The 27,793-nt window shown below is 35.4% G+C and overlaps 1 protein-coding gene across 3 annotated transcripts in view; it reads left to right on the top strand.

Annotated features, from left to right (window-relative positions):
- The window catches only part of cdh22 (cadherin 22), a 499,150-nt gene that overhangs the window by 420,935 nt on the left and 50,422 nt on the right, over nucleotides 1-27,793 (top strand). For all 3 annotated transcript variants that reach the window (XM_073954734.1, XM_073954733.1, XM_073954732.1), the window contains one exon: nucleotides 21,854-22,105. In XM_073954734.1, coding sequence (XP_073810835.1) covers nucleotides 21,854-22,105 — 252 coding nt within the window. The remainder of the gene's footprint in view (nucleotides 1-21,853; nucleotides 22,106-27,793) is intronic.

Here is a 27,793-nt window from a genome sequence, read left to right as displayed (position 1 = left end):
TTTCAGCTTGGCGCAAGAGTTGTTTTGAGGCGTTGCGCTACGCTGTTTAAATAGCAAATGCATTAGCGCTCATTTTTGCGCCCATAGGCATTCTGATCTAAAAAGGAAGGCGTTCTGAGGCGGACCGCTGGCGCGTTGCTATTTTGAGAAACTATAATAGATTTTTCATTAGACCAAAACAAACCCGGTCTAAACTCCGGCGCAGAGTTGTGCCTCGCTTACACACTGCTTAATACACACAAGAGAGCAATAGGCAAATATCTTTACATATGAAAACATTTAAATATTAAGGATATATATAGGATTAATGAGAATAGATATAGGATATAAATATAAAGGATTAAAATATTACAAAACATATTATTTTCTAGCCTAAATAAATATGAAAAATCACTGCTTTTATGTCTTCTTCATCTCGGGAGGCTTTTTCAGTTCATTCATAACAATTTGCTTTTGTATAATGTTATTATTATTAGCAGTATTATTTATTATATCCATATTTATATTTGTTTTATTAAAAACAAGCTTAGATTTGCCCACCTGTCAGGTTTTAGACCATATGGGGCACAGCATGTGTTTTAGGATATAACTCAGGTTTTTCAGCACACTTCGTTATTATTGTTCATTTATTCGTTTGCTGGAAATTAGAACTGAATTTAGAAATAGTTTTGAAACGAATATTTGCGCTTAACAAACGTAATTAATTATTTATAGACTAATTGATGTCTGTGCATAAAGGTTTCCCTATCCAAGAGCAAATATGAAAGTAGATCCATTATCTCTCATTCTCACGCAGTAGATGCTCTGTTTAACAGTTATCTGTTAATAAACTGTTAACTGTTTGCTTGTGAAATGCTCAGTTTTTCCACTAAGACTTACTTTGCGTCCTGTAAATAGTGAATGCGCTCTTGGCACGACGCAGCTGGCTCTTAAAGGGAATGGGAGATGAGACTCTAATTGGTTTATTCTCAAAACACCTTTTTTTTTCTTTTTTCTTTTTTGCAAAAAAACAGTTGACAAGTTTGTAGCAATATTTGTTTACAGAATATGAATTACATTGTCAATGAAAAAGAGATACAAGAGAGAAAGACAGAAGAAAAAAACAGAATAAAGAACATGATATAAACTTGAGGGTAAGACATTTAAGAATCAAGAACAGTACATAAATTAAAGTCATTACAAAATGAAATAGTTCTGTTTGCTTTTTTATTTTTAGATACTGAAATTAATTGTATATAATGACTAAATTCTTGCAAAAAAACAGGAACATATGGTTTAGTATTAGTAAATTTGCATTTGTGGATATGGAATTTACAAAGAAAATAAATTACATTTATAACAAAACAAGCATTACTCTTAGTAGGGGCAGAATACACCTATAACTCATAAAGAAAATAAACTCAACCCTTTTAGACCATGCACCATGGCGCAAAGCGGATTTTCCTGTCCTTAAATTAGCAAAAATGCGTTCTGACACGCCCTGAAAGCATTTGCGCCCTGCGTTTTGCTCTCTGCCCATGGACCATCAAAACAGAGGCCATTGTCTCCAAAAGGTTTAAATGAAGAGTTTGACATTCGTCCTTTTCTTTAATAATTTTTGAATAAGTCTTTAATATTTAATTAGTTTCCCAGAGATAGGTTGCGGCTGGAGGGGCGTCCTCTGCGTGGAAGTGTGCGGGATGAGTTGGCGGTTTATTGCGCTGTGGTAGCCCAGGACTAATAAAGAGACTAAGCCGAAAAGATAATGAATGGATGATGCATGAATGAAGGTTTAATTAGGGGTTTGGTTTAAAAGATTTTTTGGCTATATTTTGTTGTATAGTCTGGTGTATCCTGGTATATATATATTTTTTTCTTTATTATAATTTGTGATGTAATATTATGGTTTATTTATTTAAATTTTTTGTAATTTGACTTGAAATATCAAAGCTATAGGCTATATATGAATGTGTATACATGTATTCATGTGTATATATGTATACATATACATATACATATACATATACATATACATATACATATACATATACATATACATATACATATGCATGTATGTATATGTGGACATATATGCGAGAGGATATCATGTGATCCGGAAGTGTACAAAAAGGAGCACCTGATTGTGATGAACATTGTCTGATGAAGAGCCGGGTGGCTCGAAACGTTACATGCTTTGTGTCAGCCTTTTTAATTTAATAAATTTGTATTTTGGAGCCTTGGTGTTGCCGCCTTTTGTTAACATTTAATTTGCACAGTTAACCCACTGGCAGATTAGTTTGCGTGTTTTAAGGAAAATCTCACTTAACATGCACTTTTTTTTCTTTTTTGAAAACTAAACAACATATTTCACTTGACTAGAAAATACTTTTTGATTTAAGAATCTTTAGATATTTGGACATGAAACAAGACAAAAACTATTTTTTTGCCATGATTTCTGAAGATTTCTGATTTTGTGATACTGAAGACTGGACGAATGATGCTGAAAAAATTCAGCTTTGAATCAAAAGAATAAATTACATTTTGCAGTCAATTCACACATTCGTTTTAATTTGCAATAATATTTCACATTTGTCAACATATTTTTGATCAAATAAAAGCAGTGTGGCAGGGCTTACAAGTATTTTTAACACTGGATTGCAACACAGAATGGAATGGATTGAAAATACACTGCAAAAAAATAAATTAATTAAAAATTCTGTCTTGTTTCTAGTCTAAATATGTTCCTGTATTAACATCGATGTTGGTCCTGAAACAACATTCCAATCAGCCAATCAGAATTAAGGGATACATTAAAACTTTATGTTAAGTTTAGGCTTGTGGTTAGGTTTATGCACTTTTACATGAGCGATATCCAACAAATATTCCTCTCTAATTTTGGGAGTAATTTACAGTTATGGTTGGGTTTAGTGGTAGGGAACAGGTATGGATTACATTATCCAGGATCAATATAGATGTTAATCTAGGATTGCATCGTACTTGGCAAAATCATCACATAATAATAATAATAATAATAATAATACATTTTATTTAAAAGGCGCCTTTCTAGCAACTCAAGGACACCGTACAATAAACAAGAGCAATAAAACAACAAGAGAAATAATAAAATATACACAGCAATAGTGCAGATAAAATTAAGTATTAAAAGCCATCTTAAATAAGTGGGTTTTGAGTCTTGATTTGAACAGTGTGAGGGAGTCAATGTTTCTGATGTCAGGTGGTAGTAGTAGCGAGGTAGGTAGTGCGCACCGACGCATGGTCTAACAGGGTTGTGCTAATTCTCTTAGTGAGTAATGGGTGTTTTGAGCATAATCTGTATTAAACCAATCAGAGACTCATCTCACATTCCCTTTAAGAGTCAGTTCCGTCATGCCATGGTGCATTTGCTATTTACATGGCGGGCTTTGTAAGTGGAAAACCTGAATGCTTCTCTAGCAAGGAAACAGTTAGACAGAGCCAACGCAATCTCACTGCAGTTCGTAACTTTTTGATTAAGTGGCTAATTCTCATTAATTCATATGATCTAATTTATAAAATTTAGTACAATTTGCTCATCACCCAATGACAGTTGGGGTTAGGGGTGGGGTTGGGTGCCACGCCTCCTTTTTAAAATCGTACATTTTCATACGACTGAACTCGTACGAGTTCCTACGAATTAGCCACTAAACTGACAAAACGTAAAATACTTACGTTTCCTCGTGAGATCGGGCTGACAGAGCATCTGCAGTGTGAGGATTAGGAAGAACCCTCCTCCAGTCAGCCTCTTTACGTTCTCTACTTTTACTCTTTACTTTACTCCTTTACTTTCATGGATAAGAAATGGTGTTGTACGCATGCCACTGAAGACATCAATTAGCCGACATATTTAATTTTGTTTGTTAAGCAGTTTGTTATTTCTAAATTCAGGTTTTTTTTTTTTTTTTTTTTACAGCAAACAAATAAATGAACAATAATAACAAAGTGTGAACAAAAAACGGCTAAAAATGTGCCTTAACACACCTCTTTTCTAGACTGGCACACCAACGCAATCTCACAGCAAACGTACATTTTTGATTTAGTAGTTAATTCACATGAATTATATGATCTAATTCAGTGGTTCTCAAATGTTTTTCACTAAGTACCTCCTCAAAAAAAAATAAAAAAGCCTCTCCAAGTACCACTAAAATGACCAGTATTGAAATTAGCAGCATAGTTGGCCATATTAGGCAGCTACAGCACTGCACAGTTCGAGGCAGAGTCATATTCATATTTATAGAATTTTTGGTCAATTTTGAAATATATATTGCATGCACATTTGACATATTTGTCAAACATTTTGAAATCTAAACATTAACTTGTATGTAGATTGGTAGGGGACCCGTTTTTCTCAGAGGATGTCAAGCTGACAAAACATTGCTGTCACTCTGATACAAGTTTTATTTAAGGAAAAAAATGAAAAGCACTGCAGTGTTTGGGTGTTCTGTGTTTGTCTGAGATAATTCTACCGAAATTATATTCCATACAAAAAATGAAGCTGATCAATCAGTTCTTGTCACGTGACTCGCAGTGCGGCATTCTGAAAAGTTTTCAACGGAGTACACCTGAAATATGCAAGCGCGTCGTGCTGCAGTTCTTACTCATTGTACTAGCCTGTGTGTTACATTTTGATGCTCAAGTGACTGAGATGTAACAACAGACTAAGGTCATTTTTCAAAACAAAAGATTTTTAAAAATAAATGATTGTTCAGACTTAGATTGTAAATAAAATGTAAACAATTAATGAATTTTTTTTTTTGTGTGTGTGTGTGTGGCCTGTTACCAAGTGATCTATAGACCGGTGTCGGTCTGTGGCCCGAGGGTTGGGAACCACTGCTCTAGCGTGTATCTGCTCTGCAAGCACCACGCACCTCTTTCTCTATAGTTCTGCATCTTTTGGATTGATTTTTAGCAGCTGATGACGCGATGCACTAAAGTAAACATTCTAAGCACATCGCTTTGATCATAGGCAACAAATAACACATATTGCACCTTGTTGCACCAGGTGTATGATAATATTTAATTAATATTTTTTTTTTAATATAGCCCTTAATATTTGGCATATTATTTCTGAAAACAAAACAATATTATTTGTTTGTTTGGAAAATGCTTCTTGATTTGAAAATATTTAGATAATTAAATTAGAAGACAAAAACTCTTAAGAAAAGCATGTCTTGCTGTATGTGGAGCTCGACAAGCTGCTAAAAATCAAACTTCAGAAAACTATCCGACTACTGAGAGTTCAACAAATCATTTTTACACCATCTCTGAGCAAACTTCCCCTAGTGCAGGGGTTCCCAAACTTTTCAGCCCGCGACCCCCAAAATGACAATGCCAGTGACTCGTGACCCCCAATATTCTCTGAGGTGGTGGTTATAAATACAGAAACCTTGTATGCAATGACGCGCACAAACACACCAATAGACCCAAGTCTATTCTTTGTTTTTTTTAATGTATGTCAGTGTTGTAAATGGGCTAGAAAGTTTAACCTACTGTTACAAAATCTGCTGCATCTGACAGTATTGATGTTTCTTTAGTATAATGTAATTACCCGAGAAGTCGCAATCCAATAGAACTAGTAACTATAAGCTACTATAGTAACTATATAGTTTATAGTAACTATAAACGACTATTTTTTTCTCTTCAGTAGGTTATTGATAAAATACAGTAAGTCTTAAGGTTTCATAAAAATTTATTGATTTTTGAAAATCACCAGGCGACCCCCCTTCATTGTCCCGCGACCCCTCGGGGGGTCCCGACCCCCACTTTGAGAACCTCTGCCCTAGTGGACGCTTTATCTTCTTCTTTCTGTTCAGTCATCAGGTGCTTTTAATTCCTCCAGGTGGTTTTTTCAATGTTATTCTGTCCCTGGACTGGACTCTCTGACCTGCACCGGTGTCAGAAACTCACAAGCCGGTTTATCTGACTCTGAAAAGACCAGTCTGAGCTGAAAAAAGGAGCAAAACTTGCCTTTTAGTTTAAGTCTGACTTGACAAATGCGATGTTTCATGAACGCTCCCGAGAGGTGGGCCGCGTTGTCACTTTTATGACATCACCTTCTGTCGCAGCATCTGCTGTTTGTGTTGGGAAACACAGGATGAGGGGTATTTAATATTTCTGTCCAATTCATATGCATGAGTTTGCTGTCGCGCACTGGGAATTCTGGTGTACACTTTTGATTTTATTAAAGGATGATTATTTGAAGACCCACACAATTAGGTTGTTTTATGGCTTTCATTATTATTTAATGCATTTAAAAGGCTAATAATGTCATATGTGACATTACAAAAATAGACAAATAATTTTGCATGCTCAAATAAAGGAGCAAACATGTAAAAATAAATGTGTTTGATATATTTGGATACATTTTAAGCCAGATTTAGCTTTAAATAAATTTACTGCAAAAATTTTTTCGTACTTACACGTTTTGTCTTGTTTCTAGTCCAAATATCAGAATAAAATTCTTAAATAAACAAAAGGTTTTGTCTTGTTTTCTGAAATAATAGGCCAAAATTAAGGTAGTATTTATTTAAAACAAGCTAAATAATCAGCCAATGGAGAAGAAAAATAGTCTTGTTTTTCATTCATTTTCTTGTCGGCTTAGTCCCTTTATTAATCCGGGGTCGCCACAGCGGAATGAACCGCCAACTTATCCAGCAAATTTTTACGCAGCGGATGCCCTTCCAGCCGCAACCCATCTCTGGGAAACATCCACATGCTACAGACAATTTAGCCTACCCAATTCACCTGTACTGCATGTCTTTGGACTGTGGGGGAAACCAGAGCACCCTGATGAAACCCACGCAAAGGCAGGGAGAACATGCAAACTCCACACAGAAACGCCAACTGAGCCGAGGTTCAAACCAGCGACCCAGCGACCTTCTTGCTGTGAGGTGACAGCACTACCTACTACGCCACTTCCTCACCCATCTTGTTTTTCATTTTGGCGTAATGTTATTTTGTTTACCCCATTGGCAGATTAAGGAAAACTCTTTTCATTTCTTAAAACAAGATAATATTTTAACTTGTCCAGATAATGTTATCTGATTCTAGAATTAGACAAAAAATCCAAGTTAGGAAAAATATATATGTATGTATATACAATACATTACACATATTAAAATAAATTAAATTCATGTTTATTTCTGTAGCACTTTTACAATGTAGATTGTGTCAAAGCAGTTTAACACAGAAGTTCTAGTGGATCGAGACTGTGTTAGTCAGTGTTTTCAGAGTTAAAGTTCAGTTCAGTTCAGTTTAATTTCACTGCTGAAAGTCCAAACGCTGAAGAGCAAATCCATCAATGTGCAGCTCCACTAGTATCAAACCAAGCAAGCCAGTGACGACAGCAGCAAGGAACAAACTTCACCAATTGACGAAAGTGAAGACAAAAAATCTCAAGAGAAACCAAACTTCTTGTGCAGAGATCGGCGCTGGATTCATACAATTAATCACTTTATTATTAATTTTAATTAATTATTACTTTATTATTAATTTTACTATTAAATTATTATTAATTAATTACTTTATAATTAATTAATTAGTAATTAATAATTACTATTATTTAAAAACTATTGAATATTCAAGATAGCATGCAAAACTAAAATTAAAGAAAGGTTTGTCAAAATAAAAGGAATACAAAATAAAAAAAAGAAAGGCACAAGGCACACACTAGAATTATTAATATCAATTTGCTACCCAGCAGACACACAACGTCATAAAACGTTAATATTAGGTTAAATTTAGACATCAACACACAATTTTGATGTCCAATAATGACGTTAAATGATGTTGATAATTGGTTGTTTTAGGTTGTGTTGGAAAGTGACCAAAATTTAACATTGAGGCAACATCCTAAACCAACATTATACTGACGTCAAATACTGCCATTTATTTGTCAGGTATGGCAACCAAAATCCCATGTTTGATAGACGTCATAGTGGTAACGTCCACATAACATCTATAGCTGTAACATTATTAGACGTTTATATTTGGTTGATTTTAGGTTGCGGCACAGTGACAGTGAATAGCACTGTCGCCTCATATTTTATATATATTTTTGTAAAAATGTATATTTTATATTTTTATTTCATTTATTTTTATTTTATATTCTATATATATATATATATATATATATATATATATATATATATATATATATATATATATATATATATATATATATATATATATATATATATATATAATTGTATTTAGTTTAATTTAATTTAATTTGATTTTTATTTAATGTTTTGTAATTTTTTCTCATAGGAAGAAAGTCGCTGGTTCGAGTCCCGGTTGGGTCAGTTGGCATTTCTGTGTGGAGTTTGCATGTTCTCCCTGTGTTGGCATGGGTTTCCTCCGGGTGCTCCGGTTTCCCCCACAGTCCAAACATATGCGCTATAGGGGTATTGGATTAACTAAATTGGCCATAGTGTAGGAGTGTGTGTGTGAATGAGTGTGTATGGGTGTTTCTCAGTATTTGGTTGCAGCTGGAAGGGCATCTGCTGCATAAAACATAAGGTGGATTGGCTGTAGTGTATGATTGTGTGTGTGTGTGTGTGTGTGTGTGTGTGTGTGTGTGTGTGTGTGTGTGTGTGTGTGTGTGTATGGATGTTTCCCAAGAATGGGTTGCAGCTTGAAGGGCACCCGCTACGTAAAACGTATGCCAGAATAGTTGGCGGTTCGTTCCGCTGTGGCGACCCCTGATAAATAAGGAAACAAGCCGAAGGAAAATGAATGAATATAACAATAAATTTAAAAGGAAATAGGATAATTTAAAATGAATAGTATAAGCTGCATTAATCGAGGCGTTACAGCACTCTGGATTTACTGTGGTGAATCCGTCTGCTCATTCTCAGACATGTCCTCATGGGTAGATGTAGAGTGTATATTTTTCATGTGTGTTTGGCTTATATTTGTTGGCTGAGCCGGCGTGTGTTATTGCCCGGCTCTTTAGAGATGTGTGTAAGTTGATGTGACGCCTGGGCAAATCCAGACTGATCTGACAGGATGGAAATGTCAGATGTGGAGAGCAGAAGAAATGTCAGAGGAGCACGTGAGGGCAGTTCAGGGACACACACACACACACACACGCACAAACAGAGGAGACAGCCCACACACACACAAGCACATGTGTAAATACATAAACACACTCATAAGCACACAGAAATACCATACACACAAACATTTACTCTTTCTCACACACACACACACACACACACACACGTAGATACATGCAGCACACACAAATACACAAACTCGCATACAAACAGGGGACAGTCCACTCACACACATGCACACACATTTTGTAAACAATTACATAAACACACGAGGCCTTGTGCACAAACATGAACACACACATACACACATACACACACACACACACACATACAAACACAAATATGTAAACACACTTATAAACACACAGCATATCAAGCACACAAACATACACAAATAGTAAATACAGGTGACAGTATACATGAACTTACCTCTTTGACTTTGTCTGTTTTAACTATAATTTTATAATTTTATATTTTTCTTTGTTTTGATGTGTATTGTGCTGCACATTGGTCAACTTTAATAGTGCTATATAAATAAAATTGACATTGTCATTGACGAACATGCACACTATGTATATATATATATATATATATATATATATATATATATATATATATGTGTGTGTGTGTGTGTGTGTGTGTGTGTGTGTGTGTGTGTGTGTGTGTGTGTGTGTGTGTGTGTGTGTGTGTGTGTGTGTGTGTGTGTGTGTGTGTGTGTGTGTGTGTGTGTGTGTATATGTATATGTATGTATGTATGTATGTATGTATGTATGTATAATTAAATTAAATTTAATTTAATTTAATTTTTTTTATTTTATTTTTATTTCTTATTTTAAAATTTTACTTCATTTTTATTTAATTTTTCTATTCTGTTTTATTTTATTTATTTGTATTTACTTTAATATAATTTAATTTAATTTTTATTTCATATTTTTATTTCATTTATTTTTATTCTATTCTATATTATTTTTATTTGTATTTAGTTTAATTTAATTTGATTTTTATTTAATTTTTTGTTCTATTTTATTTTATTTTATTTTTTTTGTATTTAGTTTAATTTAATTAAATTTTATTTTATTTTTATTCTATTATATTCTATTTTATTTTATTTATTTGCATTTAGTTGTATTTAATTTTATTTGTATTTACTTTTATTTTATTTTATTTCAATTTTTTTTTATTACTGTGATGGTAATTTTGGTCAAATAATTTATTTTATTTACATATTGATTAAATCTTTGTTCCTAATATTCCTTCACTCCCCAAGCATCTAACCAATAGTAGACGGTGCAATGTTTGAAACTTATTCCATTATTTTCGAAGTTCACTTATAACTGCCAGTGCTCTTCCAGAAATCATTTAGCCACCATAAATCAGGCTTCATTTTTATTTTTGCTAAATGCGTCTTGTTCTTTTTCTGATTTGATGTCAGGATGAAATATGACCTGGACTTGAGCTTGACGTTTTTTGTGTGTGTGTGCGCGATTGAACCAGAAACTCTGTTAAAGCGACGCCTACACAGGTTTCCCCTGTTATTCCCTCTCAAGCACACTCAGAAGAGCACACTTTGTACCCTCCCACGTCTCCAATCCCCCGTACTGCTGTTTTCATGGACACATTTGTCAAGCTGTCAGACTGGATCTGTCATTGTTTTGTGTTGTTTTGCGTTACTTTCTCCCTCTGTGATCCGGCACACAAGGACAAATGCTGTTTTTAGGACGTCTAACTTTTTTAACTCCTCGCTTATTGATTCGTTCGTCCTTTTGCCGTAATATTAAATTCATCTCTTACTTTTGGGCTCTGAGTTTTTCCAGAAAGCTGTATTTTTTTTTGGCATGTTTGGGATTTGATTGACGACTGCATACAAACATCTTTTTGGCTTCTCCTGTTGAACAGCTCGTTTGGAGTCAGTCAATATCACAGCGTTTGATTCGTCTCTCTTTATTTTTATCTTGTGCCACAAACATTTTCAGTGTCCGTTTTCTCCCCAGTCGTCTCTTGGCGCGCTTTTAGTCAAAACCAAGCATGTTTCTGTGTTTCTCTCTTTGTTTTGGGAAGGTTTTTTGGAATTAGTTGTGGTTTTATTTTGTTGTTGGCTGTTCTGGGGTCAGCCGGATGGTCCTGTGAATGTGATGTTTGGTTCATGTGTGAAGTCAGTTCTGCTTAAATGCACACTGATGTGAAGAATTAATGAACATGAAGGTACTAAACATAAAGCAAAATGTTGACCGTGCTCATTATCAACACTATGGTTTGCTGTGGAATTCCAAATCATCTTATTTGATTTGTTCATGTATGAAAGTGTGTTTAATAAAAATAATAAATGTTTATTATTATTATTATTATTATTATTATTATTATTATTATTATTATTATTATTATTATTATTATTATTATGTTAATATTTGTTGTAGTGAAAGGTTAGTATATTTATATTATATAGATTTATTGTCGTTATTATTTCTTCCTCTTCTTCTTCTTCTTCTTCTTCTTCTTCTTCTTCTTCTTATTATTATTATTATTATTATTATTATTAATATTATTTATTCATTCATTCATTTTCTTGTCGGCTTAGTCCCTTTATTAAACCGGGGTCACCACAGCGGAATGAACCGCCAACTTATCTAACAAGATTTTACGCAGCGGATGCCCTTCCAGCCGCAACCCATCTCTGGAAATGAATGAATGAATGATTAATAATGAATGAGTTATTGTTGTTAATATTTTAATTTAATTAAAATTTATTTTATTTTTTGTAATGATGGGATAGTTTAATATGTAAATAATATAGATTAATTGTTGTTAGTGTTTATTATTATTATTATTATTATTATTATTATTAATGTTATTATTAATTTATTTTGTTATTTATTTTGTAATGCTGGGATGGTATAATATTTAAATAATATCAATGTATTCTATTTTTTTCTTTGCCTTCATCTTCTTCTTCCTCTACTTATTATTATTATTATTATTATTATTATTATTGTTGTTATTATTATTATTATTATTTATGTTAATATATTTTGTACTGATGGGACAGTGTAATATTTAAAAATATGGATTTATTGTTGTTATTGTTTATTATTATTATTATTATTATTATCATCTTGTTATTAATTTTGTGTTGTTGTCATATACTATTTAAATAATATGGATTTATTGTTGTTATTGTTTATTATTATTATTATTATTATTATTATTATTATTATTATTATTATTATTATTATTATCATCTTGTGTTATTAATTTTGTGATATTGGCATATACTATTTAAATAATATGGATTTATAATTGTTATTGATTATTATTATTATTATTATTATTATTATTATTATTATTATTATTATTATTATTATTGTTATTATTATCAATTTGTATTATATAAAGCATTGCCAATGTTCATTAAATAATAGAAGGAAATATAGTGAAAATTAAACAATATACAGTACATGTACATTTCTACATTTAAAACTATATTGCAAGAGTAAGATTTTGCATTCTTATTCACTGACATTCATGCCTATTTTGGCTTGGATGTGCATCATTTTTCATATTAGATTAGATTAGATTAGATTAGATTAGATTAGATTAGATTAGATTAGATTAGATTAGATTAGATTAGATTAATGTCCGAATTGTAAGTGAATCATTGTTTTGACTCAAGTTCTTTCCAGTGACTCAGTTGAACATGTTCTCAGTGATTCATCAGTTGAGTTTGAATCACTTTTTCAAAAATCTTCATCCAGCGACAGTAAAGGTCACCCTAATCCATCGGTCGAAAATTGCAGAAACCTCTCTAAAAGCGAGCACTAAATTTGATTCACAGCTTTTGATGACTCCAAATCAATTACGGAGTTAATCTGAGCGCTGATAGGAGGTGCTGAACTCAATCAATGGTGTCCTCGTTTTGTCATTTAGCTGTTTTCTGCCCAACTAGATTAATACTGAAAGGTCATTTTCTGTGCTCTTTCATAAATGATTGGTTGATGGATTTGACCCGACCAATCAATGACTGTGTCACCATTGCATTTCAATACATTGGCCAATCGGATTGAGGGTTTAGTTGAGCTTATTCGGAGCAAACGGCACTAACAGTATGTAAATATATGAAATATTAGTATATGCAGAGAGTTCATATTGAATAACACCTTTATATTTGAAACATATTAAAGTTTGGAAAAGGTCTTTATTTATTAATTTATTCATTCATTCATTTTCCTTCAGCTTACTTATTAGAAGTCGCCACAGCGGAATGAACCGCCAACTAACTACAAGCTGACCAGTCACAGATCTTGCACTCCGTACTATGCAAAGGCTATATCGGACTATTCAAAAGCACTCAATGGTATCCAACCATCTTGGGTGGCTGGGGGCTTCTCCACACCGTAACTCTCCTGGATGTGGGAAAGACAGTGAATTGGGACTGAACAGAAAACAATACATGTTTCACATGGTCCACAGCCCAAGATTTTTGCTGCTGCCTCCATTGAAACAAACGTTTGGCATTGCCATGAGTGACCAAAGTTTTGGCTATAGCAGCCAGCACATAGCAAGCTATGATAGATAGCAAGCTAATACATGTAGGACAAGCCAGATGTGTGTGAGAAGACCACCCTAATTAACGCTTGATCCCCCTAAAGGACATCAAAACAAGATGTATGGGGGTCAGCCCTTTCTCTGATATCTAATCTTAAATAATAATAATTCATTCGTTATTTTTCAACCACTTGTCCTGGGCCGGGTCGTGGGGGCAGCAGTCTTAGGAGAGAACCCCAGACTTCCCTATCCCCAGACACCTCCTCCAGCTCCTCCAGGTTATCCCAACACATTCCCAAGCCAGCCGAAAGACATAGGCTGCGTCCGAAATCACTTACTACTCAGTAGGTACTGCATTTAAATTTAAATGTACTACTTAGCCGTTAGAAAAGTACGTTCTATAGACCTTTTTCTTGGAACGCAAAATTACCCATTATGCTTTGCGTGTATGCGCAAGGAGAATGCGAAGAACTTCCGGTCGGCAGCTGATGCGTGTAAACAGTCACATTTGGACAGCTTTGAAACGCTAGTTTTAATCTATTTTACCTGCTTTTATCCTCTTTGAACTAATACTGTTGTCCATCAGCAGCATCTCCTGGACTGATCATTTAAGAAATGCGATCTAATAGATGGAAAACAGCTGCTGTGAGGCGTTTCCCCCTCGTTGTCAGACGGCATCTTCTGCCGTTTAAATGAAGCCTCGTCATCGCTAAAGTCAACATTTTCTCTTTATTTCAAATATATAACCAGCCCAAACAAATGTAGTTCACCAAAATGTTTGACACACACACGTAGCCTGTACTGTGCCACTGACACTGATTTAATAACGGTGACAAAGGGAAAATATAGGCTAGTGTCATTTCGAAATGACAGAAAAACACAAACCGTGGTGAAAACAACACACGAAATAAAACACAAACGGCTCGCGATTAGAATGAACAGCAAATTAGCAGCAGAGGATCAATAACAGACTTTTATTGCTCATTTTTGTAAATTGCACGACTTTCATACCTGTTAAGTTTCATGCCAGTACTCTGGTTTGCTCTCTCTCTCTCTCTCTCTCTCTCTCTCTCTCTCTCTCTTTCTCTCTCGCTCTCTCCGTGTGTGTGTGTGTGTGTGTGTGTGTGTGTGTTAAAGAGCCGCTGAGCTAACAGCTGACAGGCTGTTAGCACAAACACACTATTTCTGACGGCAGACACGTGAACTAGGAGAACGTTTTTCTCGTATTTCTGAAGCGTTTGAACCACATGTGACAGATTATAACGGCTTTAACAGACACATTTCTAAGTTGTGTGTCACAATAACACTCTGTTATCCATTAAAAACGTTATTGAAACCCATTTTCGGAGCACAAATTACCAGTTGTAAACGCTGTAAACTGAAGTTTTTAGCATTCTACCGGAAGACGCTGGTCGCTATGGTGCCCTCCATGCAGCAGCCATGAAAAAGGTCTATACAGTATGAATGTGAGCAGTATGAATGGAACTCGGACGTACTACTACGCCATTTTGATATAACCACGTGAGTTGCGGCACTTTACTCTCATTCATGAATTCTCTTGTGGGGCATCATGGGATAGCGCAGCATGCATGGGATGCACACTTTAGAATCTCGCCGGAAGTAGTAGGTCATCCGGGTACTTCTCGCATACTGATTTTCAAAATTTATTAATTCGGACATACCACTCGTCTTGCATACTGTTTTTCGTGTACTATATAGTATGGAAGTATGCGATTTCAGATGCAGCCATAGTCCCCCCAGCATGTCCTAGGTCCTCCCCGAGGCCTTCTCCCAGTGGGACATGCCTGGACGGACTTTGAAGGAATAAACAGTGTGAGGAAAGCACTATTATAGTCCACTAGACAAGTCTGAACAAGTTGCGCCTACGCAATATTGATATGGCTGCCAATATATCATGCATCCCTACTTAATTTTATTGGTTTGTTGGCTAAATTAAAGGCTAAGGGAGTACTTTACACTATACTATCCGAACTGTGCCCAGGCCTGTTTCCCTGATTGTTTTAGAAGTGTGAGTGCGCTGAATCGGGCTCATGCAAGGTTTACTTGGCCGGCCCTGGCCTGGTTGGAAGAGGTGTGCGGTCAGTGGCGTAGCGCAAAATGCAGAGGCCCTCCTCCAGGGATCACTTACAGGGCTCCCTGATGATGTGAGTGGGGGGGGGGACACACGCGGGTTGGGGATCACAAATTGAGGAGCGGAGAAGGGAGGCGGGGTGAAGGGACAACGCGGGGAAGCCTTCACAAACTGAGGAGCGATCACAAACTAAGGAGCGGAAAGGGGTGCAGGGTGGAGCGACAACGCGGGGAAGCCTTCACAAACTGAGAAGCGATCACAAACTAAGGAGCGGGAAAGGGGGCCGAGTTGGAGTGACAACGCGGGGAAGCCTTCACAAACGGAGGAGCGATCACAAACTGAGGAGCGGTCACAAACTAAGGAGCGGGAAAGGGGGGCGGGGTGGAGCGACAACGCGGGTAGGCCTTCACAAACTGAGGAGCGATCGCAAACCGAAAGCAGCGAGAGCGTCAAAGTAGGCAGAAGTCAATCATTTCAATGAGAACCGGCAGCAAGAAACAGCGCGGCGTGTCTTCTCCGGTGTGAGCGTTGAGGAGAGTTGCTATCAAGTCAACTTTATGGTATGAGCTATGACACGGTTCGGCAATCAATCAGAATGAAGTAGTCCACCACTTGAGAGGTGTTCAGAGAACACAGACCTGTGAACTTTGGTTCCGACCACAGTTGTTCCCAAGAGTTTGATTATTGTGGTTGCCGGATTTTCAATTATTGGTCTAATCATGCGGGCCCATCCGCTACACCACTGTGTGCGGTTCACTTGGGCTTTGTCACGGTACACTTCTGTTTGAGTGCAAAACGCGCCAAAGCCCGAAACTGAAAGTGAGACGTGACTTTTAAGGGACAGTTTAATATTGATTACTCAGTCATTCTTATTGTTCAGTGAACGCAAACTGTCGTAGTTTATTAAAGACGCAAACCCCTCACTGCACGACAGCTGCACGCCTTCAGCAGACCTCCTCATTCCTGCAGCACGAGGAAGTGGCGGATCTGTTCGGCGAAATATTTGAAAGCGTGTCACCGCATCCCAAATGACAAAAGGGACACCAGCCCACCAATGATAAAATTATATAACTTGAGAAATGTCCATTGTGCTGATCAAAAGCATTTAATGAACAGCGCAGCGTTGATGACGTAAGCGTGCCTAGGCACGAATGTAGTGTGAGTGCAGGCCGTCGGGGGAGACGGGAGGGGGATCAAGCATGCTTTGGCCCGGTTCAAGGCAACTGTACATAGTGTGAGTACGGCCTGGTGTCTGTACCTAGGCCAATTTATAGTGCTGAGATGTTACGATGTTACAGAAGACTTATTTTATTCCTTTGTTCCAATTTCTAAGTGGCCTATACGTTTGTTATGATTAAATAATGGTAAAACACGTATAAACGACTCAATCTTGAAAAAAAGGCAAAAGAGCTGTGTGCATGTGCACATTTGAATAATGTCAGGCTGTAAACCGGGCTTTCAAAAAGCTATCAATCAAATCTACTTGTAGGACCCGGGCCAATTTCTGTCCGGCTCGGACCCTAACGGTCATAACTTTTATTGCCCGATCACAGCTCCAGCCCTGGGCACATATCTCCAATGAGCCTGAGTTTGCTTTCCTCTAACCTTCTGCGCAGTACTGTATACGTCCATATATCAGATCTTCACATGGGTTTGTTGAAATCCTCTGCTGCTGATGTTTCCAAGAGGTGAATGGATCTGATGGTGTGAGCTGTATTTATGAGAAGGAGAGAGTTGATTTACAGTCTCGGTGTCACAGGGCTTTTACTCAGCAGAAACTCCCGCTCTCTGGAAAGATGCTGGATTTATCAGCCGCCGCAGACACTGATGGATGTCCTACATGATGGATGGCTGCTGTGCCTGTATGCAAGTCCATTAGTTGAGTTGTTGCTGTAGTTTTTCACAGTATTTTGCTGTTTGTCAGAGTTCGCCACATTCATACATCAGCTGATGCTAAAGCTTGTGGACGCTTCAGAGGAGCTTTACATTATGGAGATGTGCCGATTTTGGTGTCTGCGTCAGGGATTTTCATATATGGGGAGAGGATAGTAAATGCTAGAAAAGTGTCTGCATGAATGTGTTCACCTTTTAAAAGATAGTTCACTGTAAAATGAAGTTTAATTCACTATTTAGGCCGTACTCACACTAGGTACAGTTGCCTCGAACCGGGCCAAAGCACGCTTGTCCCCCCTCCCGTCTCCCCCGACGGCCCGCGCTTACACCATATCGGGCCTCGGCACGCTTACGTCATCGCTGCTGCTGCGCTCTCTATGGCAAGCCTTTTTAGCATTTAAATCTTTGTTCTGTCTCCATAAACATATTTAGAGATATCTCTAATTATATTTTGACTAGTCATAATTATAATTCCACTACTCAGAATGACAATTAGAGATATCTGCAATTACAATTGTAGTACGAAATCAGATTGGAGATATCTGCAAATATATTATGACTAGTCATATTCCTCCATTGACTTCCATTGAAAAATATTTGCAGATATCTCTAGTCACAATTGTAATTAGAGATATCTCCAAATGAACTTTGACTAGTAACAATTGTAATTAGAGATATCTCTAACTGAGTTTTTACTAGTCATAATACATTTAGAGATATCTTTAATTCATCATATTTAGATATATTTACAAATATATTTGAAGATATCTCTAATTAATTTACTAATAGTCGAATTACAGTTGTGGATATCTTGAATTGAATTTTTGACTAGTCAAAATTCATTTAGAGATATCTCTAATTACAATTGTGACTAGTCAAAACTCATTTAGAGATATCTGCAAATATTTTTCAATGGAAGTCAATGGAGGAATATGACTAGTCAGTCATAATATATTTTCAGATATCTCCAATCTGACTAGTCAGATTATAATTATGACAAGTCAAAATATAATTAGAGATATATCTAAATTTATTTATGGATAGTCAGAACAAGGTTTAAATGCTAAAATGGCTTGCCATACACTCTCACCCAGTAGCACAGTGGAGATTTCTCTAGTTATATCGTTTCAGTCGTTTGTTATGCAGTGACATGCAGTCAAATATTTCGCCAAACAGTCCTTAGGGATGCGGTGACACGCAGTCAGATATTTTACCGGACAGATCCGCCACTTTTGGCGCTCATAAACAATCAGAAAGCCCTCGTGCTGCAGGAATGAGGAGGTCTGCTGAAGGCGCGCAGCTGACGTGCAGTGAGGAGTTTGCGTCTTTAATAAACTACGGCAGTTTGCGTTCACTGAACAGTAAGAATGATTAATAAATCCATATGAAACAGTCCCTTAAAAGTCACGTCTCGCTTTCAGTTTCGGGCTTTGGCACGTTTTGCACTCACACACAAGCGTACCGCGCCAAAGCCCAAGTGATCCGCGCTCAGGCACACCTCTTCCAACCGGGCCAGGGCCGGCCAAGTGAACCGTGCTTGAGCCCGATTCAGCGCACTCACACTTCTCAAACGATCCGGGAAACGGGCCTGGGCATGGTACGGATGCCATAGTGTGAGTAGGCCCTTACTCAACCTTAAGTGGCTCCTTTATGAGTTTGCTTCTTCTGTTGAACACAAAAAAAGGCATTTTGAAGAAAGATGAAACATTAACCTCCGTAGTAGGAAAAACTTTGTGGTTACAAGTTTTCAACGTTCTTTTATCCCCCGTTTCCACTGTGTGGTACGGTACGGTTCGGTTTGCTTTTATGGCTGTTTCCACTGTCAAAAGGCATACCGAACCGTACTGTATTACTTTATCGGCACCCTTTGGAAAAGGTACCGAACACGAAAAAGGGTACCAAAAGGTGGAGCTACATGTGCAGCTGAATGCTGATTGGTTACAGAGATACGTCATTAGCTTACGCAACAAGCCAGAATGAAAACAAAAGGGCCGCCATGTTTTATACACAGCCAAGAGATTACACTGTGAAGTATAATAACCGATGGATGACCGCAGCTCAAACAAACCTTGTCGTTGTACAGACACAAAGCCCCTTTTCGCAGCGCAGTATGACAGAATTTCGCACACACAAACACTAGCGTGACCGTAGCTTAAAGCTGCGGTCACACTAGAGTTTGTGCATGCGATATTCTGTCGTGCGACGCTTTGAAAAGGGGCGGGATTAAACAAGATTATTAGACATTAAAAAAAGCGAGCGATTGCGCAATGTTTTAAATTTCTGTCCAGAGAGTTCATGTTTTGATCCTCGATTGTTCTCACGCCGTCAAGTGATGCGATTTTGTACGCAAATGCGTCAGATCGGAAAAGCATGGGTCATGCGTCAAGTTTCACAGGTTGCTTCGGTGCAAAGTTCAAGCTTGGTGACCTGCGAAATTGCATCACTTAACTGCGTGAGACCAATCCAGGATCAACACACGACCTCTCTGGACAGAAATTTAAAACACGGAGCAATCGCTCGCTTTTTTTAATGTCCAATAATCGTATTTAATCCCGCCCCTTTTCGTAGCCCCATATGACAGAATTTCGCACACACAAACTCTAGTGTGACCGCAGCTCTAAGCAAAACACAGTCTAGCTGACAAGTGGATAAAACCTAAACTAGTTAAGCCTTTAAATGTCACTTTAAGCTGAATCCTAGCATCTTGAAAATATCTAGTCCAATATTATTTACTGTCATCATAAAAGAAATAATATAAGATCAAAGGAATCAGTTATCAGGAATGAGTTATTAAAACTATTATGTTTATGATTGTGATCTCTCTAATTGATTAAAACAGGGGAGCTAATAATTCTAGAGGGCTAATAAATCTGACTTCAGCTATATGAACAAATGTATTACTGTAGAGCAGGGGTTCTCAACTGGTTTGGCCATGGGACCCACATTCATCAAGCCGCGACCCAAATTTTAGGAATTATAATTCATTTGTATTGAATTGTTAACATACACAACTAGTGAGATAAATTATGAGAAAATCACCAAGACTTACAAATAAACAATATTTTATTGCTGTCATTTAACAAAATGTATCAAATTATAGAACTATTACAGAGTAAAAATGTCAAATACTGTAAACAGTGGTTAGTGTAAGGAAAAGCTAAGTTACCATTAACTAAACTGAACTGTTTATAAAACATTAACACTGATCTGGTTGAACTGAAAAGAAAACAGCAAACTGTAGTAAAATTATTAAAATAATCATAACCATTTTATAATAATCAGCAGTTATCTGCTGTCCTGCTTTTGTGTGGGCTTTCTTGGCCTTTGCTACATGGTGAGCACAGTAAGATGTACTTGTACTTGTTATGAACATGAATATGTTCGCCACTTTTGAGATGCCCTCAGCTATTAGAGTCGTCTTAGAAAATAGTCCACGGGTTTTTCCTTGCAACTGGGATGTTTGGTTTCTAAATGTCGTTTTAATTTAGGTTTCATTTCTCTCGTGAAAGCACCTCACTACATATGACACATCGAGGTTTTAAGCCTTTTTGTCGTCAAAATATGTAAATCCACACTTTAGATATTCGGGGTCGTACTTGCGCTGGAATTTCACATGTCAAAAGGGTATATGCGGAGCTAACGTTAGTGGTGTTCCCATACTGATAAACTTCCGGTGACCTGTTATGGTGAAATTTTTTTCCCATTTTATATGGTTCCTTTTACAGCATCGATGTTGTAATGTCATTAAAATACATTCATTTAGTTGCTAAAGCGTAAAACGAGAAAACAAGCCGTTTACTCGCACACGCCCCTCAGAATCAGCAGGCTCCATTAAATATACTGGGGTAAAATAAATGCTCATATTATAAAGACATGGCGGAGGAAAATGTCATTTAATGCAGTGCTTCTTGTACAATCTGAGGCCCACTTTATATCGGATATCACTCAGCCAGTGGAGATCGCTGATTTTTAAAGAAAACAGACCTTAAACGCACCGGTTTTTGCATTGCAGTTCGCCAAAAGCGCTTAACCCAGGTTACTGACAAATTAAAAGTCCCATTTGCACGCTTCGGCACCCGCATTTCAAAATAAAAGTCCGATATAAGCAAAATAAGTTAAATATTAAACTTTTGTTGTTTTTTTGATCACACACTCCGCGACCCACTGAAAATGTTCCCAAGAAACACTGCTGTAGAGCATCCTATGGAATGTATTATACTTATTAATGCTGACTGTATATTGATCTCCTCTGTAGACAACACGGCGGGCATCAGGACCCAGCGCTCCGGCTTCAACCGTCAGGAGCAGAACGTGTACCTGCTGCCCATTCTGGTGGTGGACAGTGGCCCGCCGGCCCTCAGCAGCACCGGGACCCTCACCATACACGTGTGCGGTTGCGACAGTGACGGCGCCATCCAGTCCTGCAACGCCACGGCTTACGTCATGTCTGCGGCGCTGAGTCCTGGAGCACTCATCGCCCTGCTCGTCTGCATACTCATACTCATAGGTAAAACTGATGCTCACTCATATACGGTGCTCAGCATATATAAGTACACCCCTCACAAATCTCTCTTTTAAATGATTAATTTTAAGCTAAATAATATTATATGTGTGCATATACATTAGATTAGACAGTACTGAAGCCAAATCTGGAGCTTATCTAACAAAATAACTTACGGTAACGGTCCAAAAACTAGTACAGCCACATTTATATGTTATTATAAGAAAAATATTAAATACAAATTTAATAAAGAAGAAAAATCAACCAAATCAAAAAAAATAATTTTTTATATATTTTGAAGGTTGTAATTTATTTTTGCAATATTTAGCTTGAATTTATTTGTATTATCCTTCAATTTCTAAATATGTTTGGTGACTAAAATATTATTTTAATAAATATATCTGTTTAATAAATCTCTTTAAATGCACCAAATACAGAAAAAAATATTAATTTCAAAATGTGCTGTACTCAATTATGCTGAGCACTGTGTACCTCATTGAGGGTGAAAAGTTGTCTCGTGAGTTGATCGAGCATGAGGGTAAATTTAGCATTGAAGATTGGAGGTAGGATTGGATTTAAACAGCAAATCAAGTGCTTCGCACACACCTGGCAACCCAGACTAGCCTTGGAGATGCGCATGTCATTCGGTTGCTTCGGCGGGTGTCACATAAACAGGTTTTTTTACGGAGTTCAGAGGCTGCCGCGTCCAACAACAGCCTCTTACATTAACCATGGCTCATAACCATGGTATGGAATGGCACTTCAGGTATGCTTAAAGTCATAATCATCATAAAAGCAAATGGAATAAAGTCGTGTGGAGTATTCCTATTTTAGTCGCATTATTGATGTAAACGCCTTAATCAAAATATTACCATCGTGTAGCACTTTTAGCTGCATTTTGTATGCATACTCATAGGTAAAACCACCCTGATCTCACGAGGAAATGTATTTTACGTTTGGTCAGTTAAGTGAAAAGAGGCGTGGCACCTAACCCCACCTCTAACCCGGATTGGCTAATCGGGTAGACTGGGAGAATTCCCGGTGAGCCGGTCCGGTTTTTTGTCTCCAGCTGCTTGCATTCTCAGTAGTCGCACTTTTTAAAATTATTTATTTATTTATTTGACCATGGTTAATAATGACAGCAGCACCTTAGGGAATATAACAATTAGAATATTTAAAATTAATGATTATTACACCTGCTCAAAGAAAATCTCATTCACAACATTGAAAGATGATTCACTACATTAATAAATCTGACATAACTTGATCAGAAATCTAAAAAGGGGAGAAAAAGTTTAAGCAAAAGAGTCTTGCAGGTACCAGTACAATGCTTATTTTTTATTCCACACGTGCCAACATAACAGCGCCATTGTGGTCCAGTGGTCAGCATGTTGTGTTACAACGCTGCTGATCCGAGATTGAACCTCACCTAAATAATATATATATATATATATATATATATATATATATATATATATATATATATATATATATATATATATATATATATATATATATATATATATATATATAAATATATATATATATATATATATATATATATATATATATATATATAAATATATATATATATATATATATATATATATATATATATATATATATATATATATATATATATATATATATATATATATAAATATATATATATATATATATTTTTTTTTTTTTTTTTGTCAAGACATACAATACTGTTTGGGTTACTTATATAGGTGTACATATTTTATTACATTTTTTTTTGTGTGACCACCGTTACAAAGGACTGGATATCCATAAAGAATTTTGCACAGAATATATATTTAGATATTGCAAAAAGGACATTGTGATGTTTTAAAGAGTAGTGTTGGAGATTTAGCTATCATTTAATCTTCTCATATTTATGACAGATATTTCAAGTTCTAAAGCAGCTGTTTCCTTGAAAAAGACGTGATAGTGTCATTAGAAACTGAATTGGAAATGACCTTATTTTAATATTGTCAGTTGTGAACTGAGGTGGGCCGGTCTAAGGCTTGAAACTCCTTGGCTGAAAAAGTCCCACTCTGGCCCTGCACCAACCCCAACCGTCATTGGGTGATGAGCAAATCATACTTAATTGTACCAATTAGATCATACAAATTCATATGATTTAGCCACTAAATCAAAAAGTTAGGAATTGCCGCGAGATTGCGTTATTAAAACTGATGCTCGCTCATATCTTAAAAAAACAAACATATTATTTATGTTGAGTCTGTGTGACGGTCTGATCAATGCATCCTAATGCACATTGTACAAATGTGCTGGGTTCCACAAGCAAACAATTCAAAATTGTCAGAACTTGTAAATTTAATTTATAATAACAGATCTTGAAAATTTTATCATTTTATTTATTTTAATAACTTATTTTTATAAGTAATACTTTCTTGTAAAATAAATTATATTTTTATGATTATTTATTTTTCATTCAATAATTGATTAATTTATATGGTGGTCATTGAAAAACATATATTATAGTTAATTATATCAAAATTAGCTCATATTTCAGCAGTGTTTAAAACATGGAGTTTGTTGAATGTAAACACTGCGCTCGTTACATGTAGTTTCATCACATCCGCACATGAAAAACCGAGCAAACGCAACAACTTTTGTCTTTTTCCTTTGCGTGTGCGATGAAAGGCTCTGACTGACAGTGTCTCAATCACACTGTATGCATGTAATACTGAGCTGCGCTTACAGTTTGAGCCGCTGTGACACATCTGACTGCACGATTTGACAACATCACATCATTTGACTGTCAGAACATTCCAGAGGTCATGGCTTTCAATCCTGGGGAACGAAGCAGCTGATGACATTTGTATGTTCAGTTCACTGCTCGTGTGGGTTAAAATCCTTTGTCAGGTGAAGAAATGCAAAAAGAACTCAAAACAAACTTTTGGATCCCGATACTAAAGCCTTTGTTTATGCTTAAGGATAGTTTGTGGTCTGTTTCATGTCATGTCATTCATTCATTCATTCATTCAATCATCCAGTTGTTCATTTGTTTATTTATGTATTTGTTTGTTTGTTTGTTTGTTTGTTTATTTGTTTGTTTTGATTATTTCATTCTTTCTTTCATTCATTCATTCATTCATTCATTTATTGTTTGTTTGTTTTGATTATTTTGCTTGTTTATTTATTCATTTATTCATGTATTTATTTATTCAATAATTTATTTATTTATATATTTATTTATTTTTTTGTTTATTTGTTTTTTCATTCGTTCATTCATTCATGTATTCAGTTATTTCTTTGTTCGTTTATTTATTAACTCATTTATTAGTTTGTTCTTTATTTGTTTATTTATTCACTTATTCATTATTCGTTTGTTTGTTTATTTATGAATTTATTTATTGTTTGTTATTTGGTTGTACATTAATTTGTGCATAATAATTAATGCATTTATTCATATATATATATATATATATATATATATATATATATATATATATATATATATATATATATATATATTATTTAGGTATTTTTTCATCTGTTTATTTCTTTACTCATTTATTTTATAATTTTTTGGTATTTTTTTATTTACTATTTTTATCTATTTATTTGTTCATTTCCTTCATTAGTTTGTTTGTTTAATTGATTGTTTATTTATTTGTTTTGTTTTTTTTTTGTTTATTTATTCATTTAATCATGTATTTATTTATTAATTTATTTATTATTCATTAATTTGTTTATTTGCTCATTTATTTATTCATTCATTCATTCATTTGTGTATTTATGCATTATTATTATTTTTTGTTTGTTTATTTGTTTACTTATTTATTAGTTTGTTTTATTGTTTATTTATTTATTCATTCATTTATTTATTTATTCACTTGTTTGTTCATTTCTTTATTTCTTTATTGTTTTATTTTTTTATTTATGTATTTATTTATTTTTACGTATATATGTATTTGTTAATTTCATTCATTTGTTTGTTTGTTTGTTTTATTTATTTATACATACATACATACATACATACATACATACATACAACAGCAAAAATTACATATTGTACTTCTTATTAACAGGGAAAACTGCCATCAATTAGGAATGTATGCTTATGTTGTCATGTCTTAAAATCAGCCCAGAGTGGATTGAAACATCCAGCAAACAAGGGTTAAACTGCTTATCATATTTCAAATCAAATTACTGGGTAAATTAGTGTTAGAGGTTTCATGGCTAAATGTGAGCAGCTTGGTGGCCAATCTTCATTGATCTTCATTCCACCAGTAAGAGCAGGGTGTGAATGTTTCATTAGCAGAGTAATAGCAGTAACAATATTGGTCTGTGGACAATGTGAAACATATTGTTGTCATATTGTTGTCTGATGATATATATATATACACACACACACACACACACACACACACACACACACACACACACACACACACACACACACACACACACACACACACACACACACACACAYATATATATATATATATATATATATATATATATATATATATATATATATATATATATAGGCTAACCTCCCACCAGTGCTGATATACAACCATAACTCACTGCTACGAGTGTGATATTGGGCTTATACAACAGTTCGACGGCACAATCGTGTAAATAAATAAGAAAATCAAACACTGAGAGTCTAAAAACCCCTTTTGTATTAGGAACTACTTTCTTCCGCCATTCATTCACGTCTTCAGCTGACATCAGAACAGCAGAAGCCGTTACTATTACACGAATGTAACTTTAGAGCTAGTGTTTGAATGGCTCTCGATCGGGTAATGTACGAAAGTTGGCAACCCAGGGGTGTTTGCAGACTGTACCAAAGAGGGGGGTGTGTGAAATTACGGGAGTTTTCCCTGGTTGCGGGAGATTAGTCTAAAATACGTGATTCTCCGAGGAAAAACGTCAATGTTGGCAGGTGTGCTTACCAGTTTAATATTGATTTGATCTGCTATAGTTAAAAATCAGACTGTATAATCTGATCTTCTAAGTGAAAGGGCTTATTATGCGGTTGTGTCGCCATCTTGTGGATAGAAAACGTTAACCTCCTTTGGTCTACACTATGGCAGGCTAATGGCCGCTGACGAGCTCTCTCAGAAATTGCAAATATTTTAAAATAGGCACTATTCTTACAAATAAACTGCAAAGTTGCAATCTAAACAACTACATTCTCCACTAAAAAAGCCTCAAAAGTATATTTTGTTGTGTGACAGCAGGAATATTTGTCAAACTGTAGTGTCTCTGCTTGTTGCTGGCTGTATGTGGGCGGAGTAATACACAAAGGGTAAAGGGGCAGTATGAGTGCTGATATTACTTAAATATCTCACTGCTATCAGCCAATCAGATTCGAGAACCAGACAGAACTGTTGTATAAATATATATTCATTTATTTATTTATTTATTTATTTATTTATTTATTTATTTATTTATTTATTTATTTATTTATTATCGGAATAAATTATATATATATATATATATATATATATATATATATATATATATATATATATATATATATATATATATATATATATATATATAAAACCTGTATATAGGTTTTTATATCATATTTTATATGATGCATGATCATATAATCAGATTTCCTGACTCTGCATGGCGTTCCATTAGAAGCTTGTTGACATTTCTTCATGTATTTATTATTTATGATTCACCATGCATGGTGGT

The sequence above is a fragment of the Danio rerio genome, chromosome 6 (assembly GCF_049306965.1).
Source record: "Danio rerio strain Tuebingen ecotype United States chromosome 6, GRCz12tu, whole genome shotgun sequence".
NCBI lineage: Eukaryota > Metazoa > Chordata > Actinopteri > Cypriniformes > Danionidae > Danio > Danio rerio.
This window is presented reverse-complemented; position numbering and strand designations above follow the sequence as displayed.